The 27129-nt window shown below is 40.7% G+C and overlaps 2 protein-coding genes across 3 annotated transcripts in view; one reads left to right on the top strand and one right to left on the bottom strand.

The window, feature by feature from the left end:
* Nucleotides 1-27129, top strand: part of veph1 (ventricular zone expressed PH domain-containing 1) — a 91738-nt gene that overhangs the window by 18453 nt on the left and 46156 nt on the right. Inside the window, exons 5-6 of one of the 2 annotated variants that reach the window (XM_074641678.1) lie at nucleotides 21110-21273; nucleotides 22544-22753. In XM_074641678.1, coding sequence (XP_074497779.1) covers nucleotides 21110-21273; nucleotides 22544-22753 — 374 coding nt within the window. Of the gene's footprint in view, nucleotides 1-1083; nucleotides 1417-21109; nucleotides 21274-22543; nucleotides 22754-27129 lie in introns of those variants that run through there. The other variant, XM_074641679.1, reaches the window with a different exon arrangement.
* ptx3a (pentraxin 3, long a) lies at nucleotides 2506-11198 on the bottom strand. Its single transcript, XM_074641680.1, has 4 exons — nucleotides 10847-11198; nucleotides 8103-8259; nucleotides 6984-7384; nucleotides 2506-4621 (listed from the first exon to the last, which is right to left on the bottom strand). Exons 1-4 carry the CDS (start codon nucleotides 10983-10985, stop codon nucleotides 3972-3974), a joined length of 1347 nt encoding a protein of 448 aa, XP_074497781.1. The 5' UTR covers nucleotides 10986-11198; the 3' UTR covers nucleotides 2506-3971.

Here is a 27129-nt window from a genome sequence, read left to right as displayed (position 1 = left end):
CAGGAAGTGAGCCTGATGTAATGGGGTTCGGGTGATGTTGACGATGGGGGTGTGATGAGTTGGTCACACGAGCTCGCAGGATAGATGGACCGTGCATGTGTTTGAGTTTACACTGTAAGTTTGTTACTGAAGCCTGAGGTCGCCACATGCGGGTTTTCACTAATTTGATCCATTACTCTGTGTTCTGCTGAAGGCAATGTGTCGGCTATATGTTGTACTTCGCTGTATTTCTGTCCCTATATGTGTCAGTTCAGTGTATAGCAGGCTTTATGAGGATGCGTGTGCGTGTTTACTAGTCACGGGAAGCCAGGAGCAGGATATAGCGTGAAAGTTTTATAGCCTGCTACAGTAAGGACTCAGCCATTATCAGATGTCACACACACACACACACGCTCACACTCAGTACCTGCACACGGGCACATATGGCATTGCTTTGGCCCCATAAGGATTTTAGAGCCAAGAGTTCCTTCCCTCTCAAAGTAAAACCTGATCTTAAGGTAACACTGCAGTTTGGAATGTGTCATCTGTCAAAGTTATATGTCTTTTCTGGCTCCCCTGCTGCGAAACATGTGTACTTACTGTACTCCGGCTTGTAAGGTTAAGAGAAGACAGAGTGAGGGCCGTTTTGCGAGGTAGGGTGGGTTGGATGGTAGTCGGTGTGAAAGGTGACGTTTCCATTTCATTACAGGTCACAGATACAGACACAGTTGGAGACTAAACAGAGGTTGTAGCTGCAGGAGAAACCTGTTATATTTCACTAATGGGCACGTAGCAGAATGGGCCTCAGTAAACTGTAAGCATGTGTGTGAGCTGCAAAACAACGTGTGTGCTATTTGTCTGCAGTTGTAGATGTATTTACTGTAGATGTAGGAGATATGGCATATGTCTTGAATTTATATTGCATGTACCGTATTTCATAATCTTTGTGATTCAACAACTGCTCTTTTGAGAATTTGGACTTTGTCCTGTTACATTATTTATGGAGACAAATGTACTGTTCCAGTGATTTAACCCCCAAAATGTTTTTATTATAAATGTAAATCCAAGGGTTATGTAACAAAAACAATTCTTTCTCAATACTAGATTGTAACATCATGATAAGGAAAAGGTCATGGAGAAATGCAGTTTCTTGGCCTCCGGTGTTACTGCTTGCGGCTTTCTGGAGAACCGCTTGGAAGCTTTGGATCAACAGACGATGCTAAGTCAGCAATAAAACTCAGCTTGATATTGCTGTGAGCTTTATGAGTAGAATTTAAATGTTAGCGCTCATATAATTCAGATACAGTTGCAGATGTGTTGTCAGTGTCAAACATGCATTTTGATTAATATTTCAGCAGCGTAGGTGCAATGTAATTTTTGCAGTATGTACTGTACATATTAAAGTGCCTTTAAACAAGCAAACACCGAACTCTTCCAAAAACTGTCAGCAAAGCACTCAGCAAAAGTCTCCCCTGAGAAGCAAAATAAAAAAATTACAGTGAGTTAACAGACTGTCACAGGGTGAAAAGTTGTGAGCAGGAAAAATCCCACCTGTGGATACGGGATGGGGGGAGTATTGGGGCTCGGATGGTAGAGCGGATTGTCCATTAACTGTACGTTTGGTGTCCTTGAGCATGTCACTGAACCCCAAATTGTTCCCAATGAGCAGGCCAGAGCCCCGCATGGAGTGTGTGCAACGAATGCAAGTCGAAAAATGTCTATTTATTGAGTGTACCTATAAGCCATAAACTGACTTATAATGGTCAAATATGGTCTTGATAAGATTTTGAAATGACAGAAAAACACTGACACTGCTTATCCAGCATGGGAATATATTATAATTTGAAATGTTTATTCATACCTCACTCTCCACTCATCCAGTCATGTTATGCAAAAATATATTTATGTACAAAATACATTCGATTTCACTTTTTCACAAGAACAACAAAAGCAATTTACAGTATAATACAAGACAACTTAGTTCATCAAAGATTAGAGCGTGTCAAAGTTGTCCTCCGTTTCTTTTATCAATTAAAAAAACAACAGCAATGTCAATCCCACATTAAAATCTAACAGTTTTAATCCTATGATTTTTAATCCTATGATTTTTATGTGTCATCCAAAAGAACACACACAAATATTACACCTAAAATTAAATGACGACTGACAAAAAAAAAGCAGAGCAGAGCTGGAATTATATAACTCATATGAATGTAAACACTTTGATGAGTACATTTTTTGGAAATGCTTTAAAGTCTTTCACAAATTAAATTAAATTAAGAGAATGATATAATATGTCGCTAAAATTATTTCATTTGAAGCTGTTTCTAGAGTTGCTGGTTGTCCATGTTTGAGATGAAAGCAAGTACAACAGGTGTTTCGTATATATATATATATATATATATATATATAGTAGGGATGTCACGGTACCAGAAATCTAGTAGTCGATACCAATACCAGTGAATTTCCACGATTCTCGATACCAAATTCAATACCGCGGTAAAAAAACCAAACAACAACAATAAATCCCATGTAATTCAACACATACTCTTTTATTTAAAAACATTTGAACATTACAAGAAACAGAGGCATGTAGCCTTTAAGTAATAAATAAAAAGAATTGACCCATATTTTATTTTGGCGTATCAGCGGCATGTTATCAATCGATAGTCAGATGACGGACGCTACATACTGACCATGAATGCATCAGGTCCGTCATCTCGTAGGAGCAGGAGGCAGAGGATTTATTGTCGAAGCGAAAAGGCACTTATTTGGCAATATTTCACGTTTAATCCCAATGCTATAAGGGAACCATAACATTAATGAGGTAATCGCCGCGAGGTGGATGAAGCCGTCACAGCCGGTGCGCACGGAGCAGCGGCGCCAGGTAGACCCCAGCAACGGAGCCCCGCAGCAAAAGCGCTACCGAAGAGGCCAGACACACCGCCACTCGACAGTAAAGATCAGTCAGCGCTCTGCACATATTGACCGTCATCTTTTTTTGTAAAATGTGCGGTGTAATCGGTAAAACCGGTGTTGTCCCAAGTTTATTAACCGGGGGTAAATGTTCCTCACTGTCACATCCCTACCAACGACCATTACAGGCATCGTACGGTACCTTAGGTACTGTAGAAAAAGAGTACCGTCACTTTTTTAAAATGTTGGCATCGACTTGGTACCGAAGTATCGGTTCTACTGACATCCCTAATATACATACATATACATTTGTTGTACTGCACATGACGACACATTATTAACACATCTGCTTTCAGTTGTAATGGGGATAGATGACAGTCAATCTCCAACTTCTAATAATTGTACCTACAAGACTGCAAATGTAGAAAACAAAATATTTTATTATATTAACAGGTTTTGCATTGATAACTGATTAACTGCACTAGTTATTTATGTACAAATATAGATAGAAAGAGAGAAGTTAGTTTCAAAACTGCATCATTCAACAGTCACAAGATAATCTCTTGTGATTTTCTGTGACCTCTTGTTTTCCTCTCTTGCATGTCTGTCTGCTGATTGCTCTGTTTTACTGGCTCAGAACCCGTTCGCTTTAACAATAGACTCTTTGTCTCTCCTGCAGTCTAATCGAGTCTTTGGTAAATGCCGCACTTCTCCTGCTACAATACAAGTTTTCTAAGATGAATATACATCAGTGTGAGTGTAGGTGTGTGTGTGTGTGTGTGTGTGTGTGTGTGTGTGTGTGTGTGTGTGTGTTATGGCCTCAGCTCAAAAGGTTACAGAAATACACTTCAGTCTCTCACAGCATTGGCTTTCTCTCATTTAAACATATCCAGTAAAGGTCATTGCAGCGTTAATGTTCATAATAATAATAATAATAGCGATGGAGATGATGAATAAAATAACTAAATATTTAACTTTAGGAACAAATATGATAAAAGCAGTTGAAAAAAAAAGTTGCGATGTTGATGATATTCACGATGACGGTGCTGATAAAAATTTCCACCTCAAGGAATCTGTTAGTTGATGAACTGAGCGCCTCCATGTGGCACCATCTCCGTCACTCCCCACGCCACCAGGTTCCCCCTCTGCTCGCAGCCCTTGCCCTCCCGCAAAGCCAGCTGGGAAATCTCGTCCTCTGACAGCACTCTGTCCCACATGTTCACTCCTGTCATCTTTCCAGCGAACGCCAGCTTGGAATCGTACCCTTCCACAATGTTGCCAGATGGAGCGGTCGAAGTGCAGCAGCCGTTCCTCTCCTGCCCCAGCAGGATGAAACCTCCGTTGGGTAAGACGTGCCCCTCGGCCACTCCGGGTGTGGAGGCCACTTTTTTCCCACCTGCCCACAGGGACGCCAGGCCCTGATCGGACGCCCAAGCCCCGCACAAGTGGATCCACTCTGATTTGCCTCCGTTCACCACACCTCGTGCCTCCACCAGGTGAGCCTCTCCTCCGATGGTGAAGAGCGCAGAGGTCTGACCGAGCAGCAGCTGGATTTCATATGGGTTGCGGCGGGTTCCGTAGGAAAACAGCACGGTTTTGTTGCTAACAGCGGTCGGCTTCACCCACATGCACACGGTGAAGGAGGAGACGGAGAGAGGTCTCTCAGGTCTGACGGAGGTGTAGATTTGAGTAGAACGCATGGGGTTGAGGAGCGCCATCTCACAACCTAAACAAGAAGAAGACATGTTTAGTGTTCATTGCGACAGTTTTTTCAGTATTGATGATTTTACTTGAATCATTTGTGGAATATAGCTACAGGTTACGGACAGCTCAATAGAAATTCTTCTCAGTATAATTCTCAATATTTGTGAATTTTAAACAGTTGCTGAGTTTCCTAAAAATATTTGAAACAAAGCCAGCCATGTTTCCTAGTGGTTACAGAAGTTGTAAAAAGTCATATTTCATATGAGCAAACTGGGTTCGGAGACCAACAACAGCAACATTGTGAAAAAACAGAACTAGTAAGTTAAACCTTATATTCAGAGATATGGCTCACATTCAGGGCTAATAGTTTAAAGGTATCAATACATTGCTCTGTAATTCTTGCAAATGTCAAATCAACTTTTACGTATATGGCACCTTAAACACAACACAGTTGATCCAAACAGATGTAAACAAATCTTTATAGAGAAAATGACAATAAAAAATAAAATGCACTAAGTAAAATGAAAGAAAAAGGTATGCACTACACCACTAACAACAAATCTTTGATGAAAGATTTGAGCCGGCCAACATTTGATTGGAATATGTTGCTGCGTAATCTACGTAAAATGGATTTGAAATGCTTGTAAAGCCATTTATTGCTCTCTCTCTCCACCACACTGTATGCTGTTTTGAACAGGTACATTCAGTTGGCAGTATTAGTTATGGAAGTCAGTCAAAGTTCAGGTCACGTTCAGGTGATAAGATCATAAATCATAGGAGTTTTTTTGTCCTGCCCCACCAGAGCACACACACCTCCCTCCCTGGGTCATCTGGTTCATTTCATCCTGTTCCCTATTCATCTCTCTTTTTAATCATTCAAACATATTTAGTCTACAACACTCCCTTTCAAACTCACTTTGTAATGTACTGCACTGCACTTCTGTTGGTTAGTATTTTGGTATGTTAAACACAGAGAGAAACTGTGTGTGGTATTTGTACGTATCCATTTGAGCGAGGCCTTTCTGGGCAATTGATCCTCCATTATTGTACATTAAGCAATGTAAATGCATTTTGTGCTTATGAGCTCTGTTAGAGGTATAGCAGGACTGAGTGAGTATGTGTGTGTGTGTGTGTGTGTGTGTGTGTGTACAGTATGAAAACATTACACACATTTAATTCACGATGTAGAAAGCTCTTGCTTTTCATCCATAACTCTCTCTTATATTGTTTTATCGTCATCATTTTTCATCTCCATTAGTCTCTCTCTTGGTCTCTCTTGGATACCAAATAGTGTTTCATTTGTCTCAGGTTTCTGCCACTCAAAAAATCACGGTGAACAAAGACATTTTGAACATGCTGAGTGTGTGTGTGTGTGTATTCATGATGGTTTCCATCTGGTTCTGCTTTCCCAGGGTGCTTTGGTGTGGTTTTTGTGGCGACTGGCTAACGATTACACCTCCCTATGGTCTGTATGTAGGCCAGATTTACATTTCTGGACTGTAAAGGTGTGTGTGCATGCATTAGATGAGTAATATAACGTCCTTTTTTTGCTGTTTTTATTTGATTAATTCTAGGAAATGAAGTTGTATACTGACATGAGTGGTGCCTTTATGGGACTAAACTTTACTTATTCAAACTTAGTCACTTAATCTTTAAAGTTACATTGGTATTAGTCAGTGTTTTTCAAGCACGGACAGTAAACCAGAGTAGTAGCCTAGCTCTGCTAATGGAAACCATATGCTGTGGTGTCTTGAAACTGAAAAGAATTTGTGTTCACAGTCAGTCCAGCAAGAGTTCTGTATCATCCTTATCTTTTCATGAATTTATTGTCTTCCGTTATTATCTTTCAACATCTAAAAGTCTCTTTAAATCATGAGGGAAATAGCTGAAGGCAATGGTTTAGATTGATGGATGAAGTCCCACTCTTCCTGAGCTTAGAGTTTGACCCAGAGTTTTTTTTTTCTTGTGTGATGACTCACTAAAATGTGTTTAAAATAAATGCTAAAGAAACAGAAATAAGAGGTAATAAGTGACCATGTTTGACTTGACCGTGTCGACTCAGACTAATGTTAGTGAGGGAATAGGATAGGTTGCTACTTGAGGAGGACAACATGCCTGGAGTCATACAGAATAAGTGGAAAAGGTATTTGGGACAAACACAAGCTGCGTGATTAGTTGTTGGACGTTAAGAAGCAAGGCCCGGCGGGGGAGGGCTCTCATTCTTTTACTTGAAGCATGACCTGAATGTGTCAACGCAGTAAAAAATAATTGAAGGTGGAAGGTTATTTGGGTGGCACTGTTGAGAAAGGTGAAGCCAAATGCAAAGAAACAGAGAGCAGCAGGTAATGACAGACAGATTGCTGATGGGAAGATGGATATCTCACCTGCGGGTAGGTATCTTTGCCCCAATGACCTCAGCACCTCCCCCAGCTCCACCTTCGTCTGTTCCAGTGCAGTCAGCACCCCAACTAAAGCCACCTTTTGTGCTGTGACCTTTTCTTCAGCTTCTGTAGTCATCGCTATCCCAGCTCCTGGGCTGCGTAAGCAGCTGGTCTCCAGCTTGGTCAGTCGGGTAGCTTGTGTCCGTGCTGCGGAGAGGAGCTGCTGCATCATCGACTCCAGGCGGTTAGAATTCCCAACAGAATTCCCAGAAGCAACAGAAGTGGGATCTATGGCTCTGATGCGATCCAGGGCATCTTTGAGGCGGCTCTCCAGCTGCATGGCCATCCTTCTTCCTGTTGTCTCCACTGCAACCCCACAGGAGCCGCCATACTGGGCTACAAACCTGACAAAAAAGGACCGATATAAGAAATTTGAACATTTTCCACTGAGTCAACAATCCTCAGCAACCAAGGCTCATTTAACACCAGAATTTGGCGTGAAACCAATCTTGGTTCCCAGTTCACTCATAAAACCATTGAAATTTAAAGGAACAGGATGAATTCAGGATATTGGTCTTAATTTGAGCCGAAGTGATTTGTCGAGTAATCAATTAGGCGATCGGCGGAAAAATAATTGGCAACAATTTTGATAATAGATTAATCGTTCAACTCACTAATTTTTAAGGGAAAAGCACAAAGAAATCACTGGCTCCAGCCTCTCACATATGAATATTTGCTAGTTTTCTTTGTCATATTTGATGGTAAAATGAATACATTTGGATAATGATTAATCAACTGATAGAGAAAATAATGATTTGATGGTGAAAATAATCATTAGTTGCAGCCCTAGTCCTAAGTACCTCCATTGATCAAGGATAGCAACACTAGAATTTGCACTTAAAGGTTATAGACTTTGATCACCTGTGTCGTAAACCTCTGAACTAAGGGTTATGGTAATTGATTTTTAAATTTCATTTGAGTTTCAATCCGGACCTCTTAAGATCGTGACTGAGTTGCTCAATTCACCTTCTTAGCTAAACGTGTGCAACTATCATGAAAACTAACTTCATCTCATTCGAGACCGCAATTACTCGGACCTTCTGATCGCTTTGTCCAACCAACCTGAGCATTTCTGCACGCAGTGACCCCATCTCCACCTTGATGATGTCATCTGCATACTGAAGCAACATGTTCTCCCTCATCTGACTGTTCTCCAGCATCGAAAACATTTTGTCCCATTTGGTCACGTCTCGATTGCAGGGGGCTGGACTCGCCGTGGCTGGATAGAGGAAGAAACAATATATAACAGAAGATGAAGTCATTGGGGTTTCTACAGCGAGTACATAGAGAAGGATTTCCTTGTCTACTATCATACAAGAATATTGATATTTTGATTTCTACGCAAACTTATGGATGCTTATTCGCGATGGACATCGGAGATAATGATATGCTCAGAAAGTCACACAAGTATCATATCTGTGCGTTGACTGACTTATGACTGCATCAATCGGGCACCGAGGTTTTTTAAGTACCTAATTTATCTCGGCCTCACGTTTCTCCCTCCACGCCCCCCTTCCCTTTAGGGATAGAATGAGTTCTTCCACAAATGTCAAAGGATTTTAAAACCTTAGCTACTTCTGTGTCATCATATTTATATTCTGCCCTTCAAAAACGAGAGCAATGGAAAGATGAATTCGTTCCACGGAGTTTCAAAAGGTTTATAACTAGCTCAGTGTAGTTATTTACCATATGCAAGGGCAAGTGTGGTTTCAGAGAGAGCAAGCAGGAAATGTCTTTTATTAGATGTGCTGAGTTGAACATACTGTGATCTCTCCAGCTTTGAACTTCAGGGCCATAATTGTAAGGAGAAAGACAGAAATGTAGATAGTTGAAAAGCAGGTCAAATGAAGAGTAAAGGTGGGGACAAAAGAGGAAGTGAGGTCGTTAGGGGGGGCGATAAGAACGTGAGAAAGAAACAGGACAATTGACTCGTAAACCACTTTGCTTTTCCGGCAACATCATCTGGCTTCCTGCGCGATTGAGGAGAAAGAAGGAAGGAAAAGGAAAGGTTATTTTACATTGAAAAGGAAAGGAAAGGGCTGCTGGGAGTAGAGGAGAGATAACGCAAAGCCAGGGCAGTGAGAATATGTGTCAGACACACTGTTCTGATTAACATTTGAGCCTCTCAAACTGTTTATACCTGCAGACGTATTCTAGGGGGGCATTATCATTGGACTGCAGGATTTGTTTTGGCTGCCTGTCCCCTAGGTTCAAAGTAAATTAGCCAGAAGGTTCATGCACTCTGCTCCTTCTGACTTACCAAACTAAAAGTGCAGGTTTGTCAGAGGTTTGTAAAGGATTTTAATGGATCTGGGAGTAAGTAGAGTGTAAAATGACCTTCGACATTAGTTTGTATCCTTTAGCCTTTTGGTGCTTTTGACCTACTGAGTTCAAAGGCTTCTAAAGTTAATTCTGCATTTACCTCTTACTTTGAATTGAATACTTTTTTTTAGAAAGACTACTGCATGTTTAGTTTTATTTCACAGTACTGTGTACATGTACACTGAACATTCAGTAGAAAACAAACTAAACAAACTACTCAATGGAGTAGAAGCACTGCAACCTGCACCCTCCTTTTGCCGACAGTCATGGGTTTATTTATCTGCTATGTCTTAGCCTGTCATTCATTTTAAATTAAGTGTGTCATGACCTTCCTCACGTTGCCCTCATTGATTTAAATTCCACTCAGAACTTCAGAGATAAGAGCCAGTCAAGAGCAGTGATCTGTGTCTTCCTACATGCCTCCGTCTCTCTCCCTCCCCCCTTTCCTCACACACCTGCATACAAACTATATTTAACCCATGTGATTTATCTTGAAATTTTGCATGTTTGTTTTCTTGCTTTGCACTCTCATTTTTCCCTTCAATCAGGTTTAATCACATCGCGGGCTGTGCCCAGAGCAAAGTTTCCTGCATGTTAACTGTTGGTGCTGCAATTATACCTCCTGCCAGGTTTAAAACAACAAACAAATGCCAAAATGCGAGCTTTGAGGTGCTCAATGCACGCACAGAAACAGCATGCACTCACACTTTCTCTGTCATGTACACACATGAACACATTCTTTTCTCTCACAGAGAGTGATGCTTTCCAAAACAGCTGAGAGAAGAGGTTGATAGTGATATAAACTGTAGTGTTTCTGCGATTGGTGACCAGTCATTCATCCTGTAATAGTGTGTGTTTTTTAGTGCTTTTCTGGCTCAGCATATTCTTTGATGCTGCTCATCTCTGTCGCTGCCAACATTTTGTGTACTCTACTGTAGTACTTGTTTTCTCTCTGTCTATCTCTGTATTTGAAGCTGCCTTTTAGCACATAGGATATAAAGTACGCAACAAACCAAAACCACTAACCCTTCAACTTTCTTTTTCTCTCTTTTTCTGCAACCTGTGAAGTGGCTACTGTATAACTGGACCCCAACTGTTCCTTTATTTCCCCTCCATCTCTCAGTTTGTCTCCTCTCTGTCATCTTATGGTAATATCATTGTTGTAGTACTTCTTAAATCATAGCGATAACAACTGTTTGGCACTTTTTGTCAGTTTTAAGGTTCTGCTTGCACAGTATATTTGATGCCCAGTGCATCTTTTTCAGTCTAACGAGCATGTCAAATGTTGATTTCCACTGTAGTCAGTAATGACAGAGACTGAACATAAAGAACGGATAAATCTTAATGTCCTGAGTTCACTTTTCACACAACAACCCCAATGCACGAATGCTACAAGAAATCAATTTCACGCTCCCAGAATTCAATTGCAACCACGTCTGAGAATCTTAATCAGATAAATCATGAACACAAAGTTTAACACTTACGTTCTGGCGTCTCTGCATCTGAGATTTCATTGTAGTAGGTGTCGCTGTAGTTGACATCGATGTCATCCTCATATGCGAAAATCATACACATGCACGCCAACAGCACAGAGACTGCCTGGGGGATCCTACACCGGAACATGTTGCTGCTGCTGATGGTGCTGCTGCTGCTGCTGCGGACTGAGTGTGTGAGAGAGAGTGTCTGAAGTTGAATGAGTGTGTCTGGTAAGTTTCAGGTCCGCTCCTCTGCCTATACCTGCTTGTCTATGTGTTCAGATTGGCTGTGTGTGTTATGTTTGTCTCTGCTGCTTCTCCCTGTCTGTCTCACTTTCTGCAGGTCCACAACTCTCTTTTCAACCCCTCACTCTCTCTCATATATTTGTCCCTCCTCCCTAATGACTCCCCACCTCTCTCTCTCTCTCTTCCTCCCTCCCTCTCTCTCTCTCTCTCTCTCTCTCATTCACTCGTTAAATGCTGAGCAATCCTTTGGCAGGAAGCCCAGCAGTGTAGAGCACTTCAACCGGAGAAAATGCTGCGTACACACATTTATATTATTATACAGTACTTGCTGTTGATTTACCATATTCATCTATAAACTTAACCTGCAGACCTTAACTCTCAGCCGTGCATACTTATTAGGAGTGTAACGGTAAACAATAATCATGGTTCGGTGAATTTTGGGGTCACAGTTCGGTACGTTTTCGGTACAATGGGTAAAACAAAGAAAATACAGAAAATAACTTATTTTCATGTATTTTGAAATACATAATTCTTACTTTAACAGCTAATGCTCTCAAATACTGGTATATTGTCAATAAAAGATAAATAACATAAATAACAAAAACAGATAACAGAAATGTTTGTAATGTAAATGTAACCCAGTTTCCCGGATCAATCAGGGATCAATAAAGTAGTTCTGATTCTGTCATGCTCCATCATAAGACTCTGACCTGTGGATCATTCCTGAATTGAATTGTAACTTGTGCTCGTTACAGGGCAGGTACAACGGACTGACACATATGCTTGCTTAATGCAATGTATATATTTATTATTGGAAAACAATTAATAACACAAAACAATGACAAATATTGTCCAGAAACCCTCACAGGTACTGCATTTAGCATCAAAAATATAATATCAATATAAATCAGATCATAACATGGTAAACTGCAGCCCAACAGGCAACAACAGCTGTCAGTGTGTCAGTGTGCTGACTTGACTATGACTTGCCCCAAACTGCATGTGATTATCATAAAGTGGGCATGTCTGTAAAGGGGAGACTCGTGGGTGCCCATAGAACACATTTTCATTCACTTATCTTGAGGTCAGAGGTCAAAGGAACCCTTTGAAAATGGCCATGCCAGTTTTTCCTCACCCAAATGTATCGCAATTTTGAGCCTGCTATAACCTAAAAATCGCAACTTCCGTTAATGCTTTAAAGAAATGAGTTACGTTAAAACAAATTTGCGCGTTATTATCACATTAACTTTTACAGCCCTACTCACTACACAAGAAAACATTGTGTACAAGCATAACTGTGGCAAATGCGGTCATTGAAAATATTTTACTTCAGTCTCTTCCAAATCATTTTAGCAAATATGGGTGTTCTGATCAGTCTGATCATGAGACTGCTTGTGATTCTTACCCCATCGCACTTCTTGGAAGCGATGTTCCCCGTTTTACCAAATCTTCAAAATGCAAGTTGTGATTTTCTACATGAGATCATTTCCTCTTTTGTTGTTTTGGACATGTTTCACTAATCAAAGTTAACACTATATAACTGTGACATATTCATGAGAATGTGAGAGGCCTGAAAGACTAGTGATCTTTTTTTGACATGTGACGCTACCACCACCTGCAATCTGTGTACAAGCAGTGCCCGCTTTTTGAAATGGGCCCCAGATCTCAACATTTACTTTGAAGAGTACAATATTATTACCAAAAAAAGACAATAGCATCCCCTACAAAAATATGATCCAACACAAAAACTAATCCTTATACAAACCAAGCTCTTACTCCAAATAGTCTTTGATCCATACTCTGACTTGAACGTAATCCTTATTGCAAGTTTAACCTTAAACCCTGTTATTACAGAAAATGATACCGTCAAACACGTCGGGAATACCCTTTGAGGAAATTAGCAAATGTTCGAAAATCTCTCTAAATTTCCATCCTTGTGAAAACATTTGGCTGTCCCTCAAGTATAGAAAATGTAAAAGCAGCGCTCCAGCCTACCAGCGAGGCGGTGAGTAATGCGTCGTTGGAGGTAGCCTGTATGTCGTAATCAGATATAACTGCAGCCCTGCGACTCACAGAGAGAAAGAGAGAGGGGAAAGAGGTAATGGAAGGGGGAGGAAGCAGAGAACACAAACTTTCCTGATTTTTGCCCCATGCAGAGACGGTGTGTGTGTGTGTGTGTCTGTGCACGTGTGTGTGTGTGTGTGCGCTGAGGGAATTTTGAATGGAACCCAGACATCGGGGGTTTCTAAATGGGTTTATTGTTCTCCTGCTTCGCTCTGTTTATTTATTTATTTATTTGTCAGCCTCACCATGTGTGTATGCGCTTTTTTTGTGCATATGTACTCTATGTACATTTGTATGGTGCGAGTGTGTGCCAGTATGTATTCTGGAGTGCATGCGTGTGTTTTCAAGGGGATGGAAATAATGACTTCCTCATGAGATTTTAGGATTTGCCCCCTCTCCCCCTCCCTCCATCTTTCTGTCTGCCTGTGTCTCTCTCTTTCATTGTGTCCGTTTTCTCTCTCTCAAATACCTACTGAAACACTTGTTCACTTGTTGTTATCTGCGTGGAACAGCCTTTTCATTCAGACAGCTGCACAGAGAGAGGGGATGTTGTGTGAAGTAGCAAAAGCTGCTTCATTTAGCTCTATATTACCATTTGATGGGACACGATATTGGTTGAACCTGTTGCCAGTTTGTTAAAGCTTTTACATTTTTTTTTTTAAAGAAAGTGTGGAAGTTAACACTTTCTTTTGCATGATTTCATTTTCCTATGCATTTGTCGACAAGGGGTGTAAATCACAAGTTTCATCACAATACGATATTATACAGATTTTTTTTTTTAACGATACGATATTTTGCTGATATCACAAAGTCTGCCACGATACAAGTTCGATTCAATTCAGGAGCCTGCAATCGATATGAGACGATATCATAAGTCCACTTAATACTCTGTTACATTTTCAATTCATCAACTTACAAAAAGCAACTAAAATATGATTTGACAATTTTTACTGAGCTCTTCTGGACATTTTAAATGAAAAACAATCTATTCTTTTTAATAAAAAGAATAAATATAAAGTGGAAATTTCAACATAAAGGTATATCTTAAAGATGATTATGTATCGATATTTTCACTTTGCATCAAAGATATTGGATTGTTAATCATTGAATCAATATAAATCTATCCAGATAGATGTACACCGCTATTGTCTACTAGGTGTGCATTTGACAATATTCTTGTCTAGACTGCTGCTGTCTGGTCCTTCTCAGTAAAAAAATCTTTTCATTTTCCCTTCGATTTATTTAGGAACATATAAAGTGAGCAGTAGTCATCATGAATATCTACTGCCAAGAGTCTTTGACCAGGCCAAAAAACAAGCATCACCACCGGGAACTGAACAATGTATCTCCTCAATGTATGTTGTTGGAACAACATTTTGGTTGTGAAGACTTTGTGATGTAGAAGTGCACTCCAGGGTGTGTCAGTACACTGTGACATCACTGCTGGGTGTGGTTATAGGTACAACAGACTTGAAACTTCAGCCTGTGTTTCATCCATGTAAAGTTACTCTTCTTCCAATATGATTTTTTTTACCCTCTTGTCCCCGCTGTCAACAATAAGATTCATTTCCTGGACGGACTGTGAACCACGCTATTCAGCCATTCGTCATCTTATAGGGTGCGATTTTAAAAGTTGTGAAAACATTGAATAGAAAGCAAGACGTGTGGACAGATGTGGCTCATAACTCAAAACACAGAAACAAGCATTAAAAACCCGATGAAAGCACAGACTCTAAACATTAAATTGATACCACATTGAAGACTGTAGATCATATAGGGACAATGCTGTTATTTTGGCAAAAAGGTTTGTGAAAACCTTGTGTCACCCAAGGGAAAACAACCTTTTATAATCGCTGCCATAGTTTGACGCTGCATGACTTTTAAAAAATCAGACAATAAACTAACTTCAGACATTATGTGTTTGGAGGGAAATGACAAACTAGACTTAAAGCTGCATTTATGCTGAACAAATGGTTAAGTGAATTGGGAATAAAAACATTTTTGGATGGAATATTTTAATGTAGTTATTAAATAAAAGTTAAACATAGTGTAAGTGTCTGTTGTTAGTTGTCCCTGCCAGTATGTGCATGGTCTGTGTGGATAGGGGCCCATACCTGGATTGAATATATTAAGCTAAGAAGGGTTTTATGCCTTGTCATATAAAGAGATAGACAGATATTATATGCTTAAAGATAAAAATTGAAAAAGACACAACGAACCCATGTGGGTATATGCATGCACAGTATGTGTGTGGTGTAAATGTTTCCACGTTTTGCTTTGTGACTACCACCTGAGGTGGGAATTAAGCCAACTGGAAATACATCATACATGTTTCTCTGATACACAAGTAATCACTTCAATGTGTGTGAGTGTACATTATGCATATTTGTGTCTTGTGCATTGTGTATGCGTTCTCGGATAGATAGTGTATTTTATAAGATCAGATGTGTAGTTACCTTGCAAGACTCGAAACCTTCATCGATAATTCATCAGAGAAATTAGTTGTCTCCACTGCCTATTTCATCACCATAAAACATACATCAGGTGTTTTTACCTTGTGAATATTTTGAATTGTTTCAGCGAATGCCTTGGCAGAGTTGTTGTTAAAGAAAAGGAGAATGGGATTTTGCCTCTCGTCTCCTTGTGTGTAATCATGAAGGCAACCTTTCCAAAACTTACCTCAGTAGTTTTAGATGTTAAAACATACCATAACTATATCTGCATCAGTTCAGAAAATGCTTATGCAATGACAAATGTCCTGTTTTTTTCTGTTTAAGTATGATGTATTGAAATTACTTTATCATATCATATGAAATCAAGCATGCAGATATGTCAACTTCACCTCCAGCCGCACTTAAGTAATTTGTCTGTTTGTGGCCTCAAAGTCTGGGTTTCACTGAGGAGTCTTGAATCCTTTTGATATAGGACGAAGAGAAAGTACAAGTCAGAATGGATTGGACAGTGTGACTTTTGCACACAGACAGCGCGTCTGCACGGGTGAGGTTATCTAGGTGAAAGGGGAGGATGGACACTGAGGTTAAACTTTGCATGACAGACTATGTGTCTATGGAGTGCCATACATCTGGGCCTGATGTTATGGTTTTCACTTTATGATTTAGATATAAAACATTTTTATTCAGGAAACATTTTTGAGCCATGCACACGTGATGAAAATCCTTCCATGTCTTCTGCTAACTGGATCCCTTCCAGAGAGCTGGGCAGTCATGTTGCATTTGGTGCTGAATATTTTAAATTATTTTTACTGTGTTATAGCGGGGGTGGGGGATTCGCTCATGCAACAAAAATGCACAGAATCCCAAAGATAATGGGTTTTCCGGGAGACGTTTGATTCCTGTCTCTTTTTTGACTTGACAGTTTAGCCCGCCCTCTCCCACCTGAGGTTATTCGAGCTGAGTGATATATGACTTTCGGGACATACGTACACACACAAAATGAGTGTTGGAAGCTACAGGAAACACGTTTAAGCTGTAAAGCTACCCAAATACATCCCTCTGGATATCACTTGTGCTGATCTCTGCATTTTTGTCCTGTACAATAGCCTCCCTTGCATAAGAGTTCAGTGTCTTTTGCCAAGTTATGTGCATTGAGGGCTATTAATGGAATGTTCCTGTCTGTCCGAAATAGAGCTGCAACAATAGTTGATTAATTTAGTTAATGACTTTCTTACTCTTTCATGATAGTAAACATGAAAGAGTAGTGGGATTTTAGTCACGCTAGCGCCATGGCTTTAATTGTAATGCTGGTCCAGCCTGGAATATCTCAACTACTACGTGGATTGCCAAAAATGTATGGTTCCCATATGATGAATCTGCTTAACATCATTAACACTCAGTCATTGTGAGCATGTTTGCATGCTGATGTTAGACATTTAGTTCAAAGCACACCCTTACAGTGCCGCTATCATGGCTGTAGACTTTTAGTTTTGTTTACAGGTGGTCAGACAAAACAAGACATCCCAATTTGCTGACTTGAAAATAATTGATAGATTACAACTAATTGCTCCATAGCTGCCCCCACAGACATATTTTAGTGCTTGTACCTTGCCAGAAAAGACAACTAACTAAATATGTTTGTTTGTTTGCATTATTAAAGCATCAGTAGGCAGAAGGTTTTTGGCAGCATTGGGCAAAAATTCCATAATAACCTTTCAGCATATCGTAATTCAAGTGTTCTGAGAGATAACTAGACTTCTGCACTTCCTCATGGCTCTGTTTTCAGTAACGTGACGGGAGATTTTGGCCAATCACAGGTCATTTGAGAGAGAGAATTGTTCCTATTGGCTGTTCATTCAACGGAGGCAGCTGTAAATCACTCGCAAACTCCAATCAAACGGTCAAACTAGGCAGCGCTGATCAAGTATGAATCGATATTCTTTTACCGTAATGCCTATTTCTCACGTAAAATGTTTTCAGAAAGAGAAGAGGCAGGAGAGGACATGATGGCTTTCTATTACTGCGCTTCATTCATCCTCAAATATTTTCAGAAACATCTTGTAATGTACTGTTTAGCGGTAAAATGGTGGGCGCTGGTTGGTATTTCCTCAACTGATCTCAACATGGCGGCTGGGTCACAAACTTTCTCATTTTACAGCTTAACAGTACACTATAAGATGTTTCTGTCTCTTCACATAAAAATTGACAATAGTTTGTCAGATCAGTTTTCAGTTTTCTGGGAAAATGTCTGAGGGGCCTTTCAAAACTGTCGCCTTTGTGTGCTAAAGAACCAAAGGTCATCACAGGATATTTTATGGTGATTTGTAATTCATGATGTTTGGTTGGGTGTATGCTGGAATGAAGGTATGAAGGTCAGATACTGTACTCACACACACATACAGAGGACGCTGTAGGCAGATATAGTGTGAGTCAAATAAGGTGGTTTCTTAAAGGGACTGTTTGTAACTTTGTAAGCGTATAAATGTAGCGGGTCGGCACACATGCGCGTTCGCATATGCGCGCTCGCGTGTGGCCGGAGCCTCGTCTCTGCTGCCTGCTCTCCTTCACTCAGACAGCGCGCGCGTCCTCGCTGTCTCGCTCCACCTCTAGACTTGAACGCGCGCTCACTACACACTGCAGAAGAGTTAGTTTAGCTCTGAGAATATCTAGTGAATGTACAGGGGACGTTTGACGTTTGACGTTTGTGACTCTCCGGCTGCGGGCGGAGAGAGCAGAGGAGACTCGCTGCAGAGCCCCGCTGCCTCAGCCTGCACTTAGGCAGGAAAAGCCAACACTAGGATCAGATCTAAATCATGTTCATGGAGAGACCTTCGTCTGGTCAGCTAACATTGCTGCCAAGCAGCTGAAATATAGAGTGATATTGTGCTTTTAGCTGACTTGTGTCGCCTCATTGTTTTGAGTGATGCTCGTTCAGGTATATTTAGAGCGAGCAAGCGCGAGCCCGACGCTGACTTTCGTTGATTTCACGGCCACAGTTGTCGCTGTTAACAAGCATTTCTGAAAGTTACAAATAGTCCCTTTAAAATAAAATAAAATATTGGTCAATAAGTATATTTAAACGTGTGTTAAGATGTCACTGAGTGTGCTCTAACAGGTACGCTCTATAAATCCTCCTCAGCGAGTTTCTGTGCAGACTTTCGTCTCCTCCTGCCTTTTAACATTCCTCTGAACAGATCTGTAAGTGCTACAACCTCAGTTTTATGGTTATTTCCAGCTCTTTCTTTCTCTGTACATGTACTGCATCTGTCTCTTTTTATGATGATTTGTGTCGTAAGTCTAACGATTGGCTGTACAGTATGTTATGTTACGGTGTAATCTATGATTACATGGAAGACACAAAGAGCCAACGACCATTTTTGAAATACTTATGTGCACTTTTCTTCCCTCTGCTTCCTCACAGAACAGAACAGCCAGTCCTCTCTTTTAGAGCAGGATAAAGCCTGTTTTAAAGTGATTTATCGCTGACTCACCTGTTTTGTAAAACCATATATTTAGGTTCCTGCTACAAGTTTTTTTTTATCAAATATGACAAAAGTTTAGCCGTTTGAAATATTATGGTCCAGATGTTCACGATAAATAAATATGATAAATACTGTAATTTCACCTCAAGATGTCAATCCAGAGGCACTTCTGCTGTTACTGCTTGATAGTATTTAAAGCGGTACTGCTCTTGGGATGGCAATGTCAGTCGGTTCACCACTTTAGTCCAGACTGAAATATTTCAACAAGTATTGGATAGATTGCCGTGAAATTTTGTTCAAACATTCCTGGTTCCCGGACGATGAATCCTAATGATTTTGGTGATGCTCTAACTTTTCTTCTAGCGCCACCATGAGGTTCACGTTTGTAGTTTTTAGTTAAATGTCTTAACAACTAATGGATGGATTGTCAAGACATTCATGTTCCCGTCAGTGTGAATTGTAATAACTCCCTCATCCCTTAGCTTTTCATGTCAGGTCAAACTTTTAATTTGTCCATTATTTTGTTTTATAATACCTGTAAAACTATTGACATTCCCATCAGCCTCAGAATGAAAAGAAAACAATAAATTGTAATAAAAGATTATAATAATATGAATAGCGTTGCCGCACCAGGACATGTAGCTTGATTTTCAGCAGGTGTGCTTTTTTGGGTAATAAAATAATGCAATTTTGCATTTTGGGTAAAATTTGATTAATAACAGCAATAAACCCACTTATTCTACCATAATCTGCTTCTGATTCCTCTTGAATATGATCTTATATAATGTTAGTTGTTCATTATGTTACATGTGTTGCAGGACTTTTGACCACTCAACACTTTTTTCTCTTCTCTATGCTACTTGGAAGCAGGTGCAGTTGTGCTTTTTTGGGTTCAGGACAGCCTTCTTTTTGCTTTGTTCATGTTTTAGCTTTGATGAAATCTGATTAACCACCCTCCGTTCATTACTTCTCATTAAACATCAGTCCTTGTTCTTGTCATTTTGCACATGTCAGACCATCTTTCTTCACTCAGTTTTCCCATCTGGCCTGTAAATTTGATAGATTATTACACCACATATAAATTATCCATGGTTTAGACCCTGCAACATCTGTGACATAAACCTTTATTCTATACAACTTTTATATTAAGCTCCAAAATGTTACTGTGACGAAACATTAAATTTACAACATCTCTCCCTGTCTGGCGTTTGCTTCACTGTAGGACACAAAAGCCATTGTTTTAAATCTTGAAATTGAAATGTCAACCTACCATTTGAAAACAAGAGTCTTTGTTCAGCGATGTGAATCATTTAAAGATGTTTCATACGTGAGTCAAAGGCTGTTGGGTAATGCCGTGGGTTTTCTTGGGCTCCGTGCAGATTTATGAATGCCTTTATGTCCAGTCGTGCGTCAGTACTGAATTTTTTTTTTTTTTACTGCATCGACATCATTGAAGGAACATTGACAACAAATGGAGAAAGTTTTATTTACTGAATACAGATGTGGTACCTTGACGGGGGATTGTGCGTGTTTGCTGAGGAAAATAATTGTGGCAAATATGCACGATGTTACAGTACAGCTACACCGCAAACAGATTAAAGGAAAATTCAGGTTTCATGCGACATGGGTGTGATTTTCATAGTTTTGGCCTTCAGTTCTCTTGGTATTAATTCAATCATAGTCACCAAGTTAATTGTTGAGATCTGGGAATGCAGCGACATCGATAATAAGAAGTCTGATGGAGTAAGTCGCCAGTTTATTAGGTACACCCTGCTAAAACTAATGCAGTCTAATACAACAGGCCCATTAATCCTATCCTTCAATAATCTGTAATTTCTCGTATTTTAGGCATTTTATAAGACAACAAATTTATGTCTCCACTTCTACTGTTCACACTGGGCACCCAATCTTTTTTCTCTGTCTAACTACTGTTTTATATTTTCAGTGTCTAAATGGTGGTCACCAAGTTTGTATTTGCCTCTGAGGCTTACTGAAAGCAACTCTGTCTCTCTCTCTCTGTCTGGCAGGTAACCACATGCTGTTACGAGTGTTACCCTCAGTCTACCCCAGACAACCAGATACCATCCACTGTCACCTAGGCAACCTCACTGCGATGATGTCACAGCTGGAGTCCCCAGAGCAACAACACCTGATCAGACTCATTCAAATTGTTGCCGAGCAACACCCACTTGTGAGTGTTTGATTTGTGTTTTTGTATTTTTGCTAGCACAGTGTACTGTGGGTTGTTTTTTTATAACCGCATGGGCCGAAGTGAATTATCACACTTATACCACTGTCACTTTACCAGCGATCGAAATACAAATTAGTTTACGTCATATTTTTTTAAACTTTTTGTTGGCGCTATCTTCGTCAGTCTTGGACTAACTGTTTCAAGAAGTAACACCAAAAACAAGCAGCCTTCCAGCTGTATTGTATACCAAATGATAATGAGCTAGTTACAATACATCAGACTGTAGAGTTATCTGAAAATAAAGGACTGTCCCAACTAAATCAGAGTCTCTGTGGCCATGGCATACGTTTACATTTAGCTTGGCTTTGGCTTACAGTGAAGTATGTGTGTGGCCTTTTTTGTAACATTTCTGCCCATGAGTCAAGCTTAATCAGAATATTTACCGTTTAACTGCGCAATATCCTGTTATGAGCTCATGTCGAAATATAGAAAAAGCCACTGGAACGTAGTTAGAAGTGAGGAAATTGAGCAGTGCATGTGGAGTGCAGATTTCTCAGTAGGAATTCCCTTAATCCTGCATATTTCGGGGCAGAGCTGCTGATGTTCGACATGAGGGGAAAGTACCACATACCAGCAAACAGAGCATATGGTGGTAAAACATGGATAGTCTCACTCGTCACAAACCAAACCAGCTGTTTGGAGTTATTCTATTCTCCACCCCCCACACAGACACATCAAATATTTCTTTTGTGATTGTAGTTGCATCCATCAGAAACATTTGTGCATCCTAATATTCTCTTACTGGAAGTGATGGAGTACTGAAAGGATTACAAAATTACAAAAATATGGACTTTTGAATTTACATAACATCAATTTTATGGAGTCAAGCCCCGGAGAACAGATAATGTATGATAATAATGTGATTATTCAGAACATGTGACTCATAAAGTAGCAGCAGGAGGGCCGGAAATGGTGGGGATTGTGAGTCTGATCCAGTCCAGTCTCGTGCAGTCCAGTGTGACCTGTCCTGATAATGAGGAACAGTTTGTCCAGACAGTCCTTCAGGCAAGCCTTTGTTCATTTTTAGTTACCAATCGGTCAGTTCACACCAAGGTCACTCCTCTCACCTCCAGGCTTTGTCAAAGACACATCGAGCCTCTGTTTGATATTGAGTGGTGGTGCCAGAACAGTGACAGGATTACAGCTATAATCAAAAGTAATTACTAATGCTTTCTTCCCTCTTTATCTTTGTTTCATCTCACCCGAACAGATGTTGAGCCCTCAGGTGCCCACACTAGTCAGTTACCTAGGAGACCAATCCCTAACAGAGGCTCTACTGGGCGCGCTGGTGGACGTGTCACAGGCCAGCCCTTCTTCACTGGTCAGCTTTCTCCCAACGCTGAGGATTGTGGGACAACAATGCCCTGCTTTCCTGGGTCACGTAGCCAAAATCCATGGTGCCGTGGGTATCATCAGTGAGGTACAAACACACACATTCAAAATGCACACAAATTAACAAGCTTGCATTTGTTTGCAGCAGTGATTTGCAGTTGATACATAAAGTAGAAGCATGTGTTTCAGTAGACTCTGGGAGATTCCTGGAATTAACTGATCCCAGCCAAGAAATAACAATAATAATGTCCTTTTTACACTTGGATTTTTGTACGGATTAAACAAACAAGATTCAAATACCCATACTTACATACTATTTAGTATTCCAGAAAATGATTTAGTCTGTCCCAGTGCTTAGTAGGTCAAATGCAGTATGCCAAAAATACCAGGACCATCCGGTCGCATTTTGCAGTATGCAAGCCAGCATGCTTTTCTGGCTCTTCTGACTCACAATCCTCTGCGCAGCGGATATACTGTATGAGCAAGAGGGTCAAAGTCCAAGGAGCAATGTTATGACGAAGTAGTATTTCCCAATTGTGTGCATACTGCATGCAACAGCACATACTTTGTAAGGTCAGCTGCAGTATGTAATAGAAGGAAAAAGGAAAAGTATGCGATTTGGAACATAGCCATTACGTGTTAATTAGTGAGCTTTAGAGGTGCTGGTAGGAGGATTTTGTAACCTTCGGACAGAGCCAGGCTAGTAGCTTCCCCCTGTTTCCCCCTGTTGGCTTCAGCTATATATTTACTGTACACACGTGAGAGTGGTATCAATCTTCTTATCTAATTATCTGCAAGAAAGTGAATATTTGTATTTCCCAAAATGTCCAACTATTTCTTTAAAGAAAGATTTGCAATTATTCCCAAGCTCCAGTTAACATGAACATGAAGAGACAAGAGTAGTCTGAAGGAAACAAGAAGCAAATGGAGGTCCTTGAAATGAGTTATACTCTGAGCTTCTCAGCTGTCACACAAAAGCAGTGTTCTGCAGCAAATGTCTGTATTGTCAGTGCAGCGGTTGTTTGAAGTAAATAAAGACAGGCTGCAAAAATACTGGCTAGCAGTGGGTATTCACACACACTGAAACAGGCAGGAGTGATTATTTCAATGAGTTGGGAGGAACCGGCTGGACTCTCACATGACTTGCTCTCTGTTGTCCTGCCAAGTGTAAAACACACACTCGCCCACCCGACAGGCCGGCCACATCCGGAGGTTTCAGTCTAACACCTACATCAGTGTTCAGGAGCGTCCTAAACAAACACGTGCCAACTCCTCAGAGAGCTCTGTCTCTCTGCAGCCGAATAGAGAGGAAGAAAACACAACAAATTGTTGTGCTGGTGGGGAGAGAAAAAAAATCTAATTGAAAGGCACAGTTAAAGAGCAGCTCTGTCAGCTTAACGGTGCAAGCATGACACAATTAAAGGGAACATTAACCGCAAGAAAGGTAGCCTACTTTTTTCATACGTGTTGTGAGAAAAAGAAAATCAGTTGTATTACAGAGGAGAAAGTGTTTTCTATTTGATGCAGCAGGTATTCATTTTTCAAAATACCACTACTAAAACTATAACAACTGCTATTACTCTTCATTTTTGGAAGACTTACAATATCAAAATTAGTTTCAGAGTTGGCTTAATTTGTCCCATGAGCCTCATTTTAAGCCAACTCATGAGTTAAACCCTTGGCTGCCCTGCAGACTTGGCTGATCTTTTGCCTCTTATGGCACTTTTTTTGACGTACAAAGTGGTGTTTCAGCCATTAACTGACTGGGATTGGCCTCTGCAAAAACACTTGAACTGCTGATTACAGGTTAATTAGCCTAGCAACTGGAGCAAACTCCAGGGTGGCATCCCTGCTGACTGACACTGGAGGGAGTGGAAGGTCAGTGTTGTCTCATCAGCTGACTGACTCTCTTTGAGGAGAAAAAAAACACAGAATTGAGCCCCCCTTAATTTAAAGATAGCGGCGTGGTTTCTAAGGATGGTACAGTAATGTCGGTCAAACCACCACTTTGGTCCAGACTGAAATATCTCAACAACTATTGGATGGATTGCCATGAAATTGGGTTCAGAGTTCCTGGATGATGTATCCTACTAATTTTGGTGATCCCCTGGCTTTGTGTCACCATAAGGTCGACAATTATGGCTTTAAGTGAAACGCCTCAACAACTGTTGGATAGATTGCCATGACATTCAGTTCAGACATTCATGTTCTCCTCAGGATGAATTGTGTTAACTTTGGTGATCCTCTGACTTCTCATCTAGCGCCATCATCAGGTCAAAATTCTCATTAGTTTAATACTTTTGGTTTATGACTAAATATCTGCAAAACGAATTACATTCTCATCAGCCTCAGCTGTACTTTTATGTTTATCGCTAACTAGCAGATGTTAGCATGCTAACACGCTAAACTAAGATGGTGAACATGGTAAACATTACATCTGCTAAACATTAGCATGTCAAAACTGTCATTGTGAGGATGTTAGCATGGTACAGCCTCACAGCCGCTAGCGTAGCTGTAGACTCTTAGTCTCGTTCATGCGATGGTTTGAATCAACACTGCTAATTCTTCTCTTAACATTATCTTTCCTTCCCATCTGAAAGTGGTTCAGAGAGTCAACCCTTCTGTTGGCCAGGCTTTAAGAAACCTACTGTCTGTGGTACATAGCAACACATGTGTAGGTTTGTAAGCATTTACTGTAAAGTAAATGCTTACAAACCTATAAGGACACAAGACTTAAGGCAATACAAAGGATGATACATACAGCAGATAGTGTGTAGTGTATATTCTATACATTTTCCATACACCACATCAACAGACACATCGGGTCAGCTTGCTTGACATTAGCCCCATATGTGGCAAACCCCAAGAGGAAATACAAACGTTATTTTTTGTTATCTGCAAGCAGTTTGCATCCTCCAAGGTATTTTTGTGAGTGCACGGGTGTTCGCTGCCTGACCAGGGTGAGAACATCTTTGCTCGGGACAAAAAACAATCCAATCCGAGCCTATTGGAAGCGCCACCATCTCTGGTTGGCGAATGCACTTTCCTTCACTGATATCAAAAGGCTAGCTAACGTGCAGCATACATACATTAAGAAATAGTTTTTTCTCCCCCAAAGTCTGTGTTTGTTAAAAGTTGTGCCTTTAAGAGACTACATGAACAGAAAATGTTTGTTGTTCTGTTTCTGAAAACTGACCACAGTTTGTGGAAATACTGGATTTAAACGTTGGTTTCACCCCCGGGCAAAGATGTCCTCATCCCGGGCAGACAGTAAACACCCGTCACGAAGATGCAAACCGTTGCCGGATAACAGGTTTGTATGAGTGTAGGGAGTGCCGAGGTCACATATGGGATGAGCCTGACATATACAGTACAGTAAGTATAGTGCATGAGATAGTTGTATCAACTTGTGTCATGCACACATAGTGAGTAATACATGACCCGTCCACGCAACACTGTGTAATGATAGGTAGGATGAAGTCACACATTAGTCAATCTGTAGCGTGTGTGTGTGTGTGTGTGTGTGCGTGTGTGCGTGCAGGGTGATGAAGGTGACAGCAGGACAGGCTGAGGGCTCCCACTCCCTCTTCTCCTCTGGGTCCATTTAAGGCAGTTTAACGACAATTTGGGGAAATTAACAAAAGGGGGAAATATGGCATTACTGTCATACGCGCACACACACACACCCACACGCACAGATCATGGAGCTGGAAACCATAATACAGTTTTCTATTACTCCAGGGCAACCTTTCCTCCTCAATCTTCTTGTCGAAAAACCTGCCAACCCAGCTTCAGCAGAGACACACATACGCACACGCACACATGCACACGCAGTTGGTCGGACCTCAGTGTCCTGTCTTTCTTCACATTGGAACCATTTGGAAAATAACCCATGCTTTTCTGGGAAATGCCTCTGCGGAGGCCTCCTGGTGATGGCAGTGGAGAGAGTACCTCCTGTGGGTTCGCGTTTGTGCCACACACACACATACGCACTCACACACGCACAAACGCACACACACACACCCACGCACACACGCTTTCTCACTGGGGTACATTTGTACTTGATTGTAACAGGATTGCACAACACTCTTTCTGGCATCCTTTGCCTCCTGAAGAGAGTTAGTCTATATTGGGTTATATATGCATCAAAGTACACTGAGAGAAAGAAAGCCTGTAGACTGTAACACAACCAACAGTTCAGAACTAAATCCTAGTTTTGAGAAACTGAAATCATTTGTATTTGGTGTTAATTATTGTTCCCCTTTTTCTATGTTAAATGGATAGTTTGGGTGTTTTGAAGTGGGGTTGTATGAGCTACTTATCCATAGTCAGTGTATTACCTACAGTAGATGACGGTCAGCACGCCCCCAGTTTGGAGAAGCACACGGAAGTTACCGCATGGAACCAAAGCAATGTACTGCTGTGGACGGGGCCAGCAGAAAAACCTAAAAGAAAGGCCCACCT

The sequence above is a fragment of the Sebastes fasciatus genome, chromosome 7 (assembly GCF_043250625.1).
Source record: "Sebastes fasciatus isolate fSebFas1 chromosome 7, fSebFas1.pri, whole genome shotgun sequence".
NCBI lineage: Eukaryota > Metazoa > Chordata > Actinopteri > Perciformes > Sebastidae > Sebastes > Sebastes fasciatus.
This window is presented reverse-complemented; position numbering and strand designations above follow the sequence as displayed.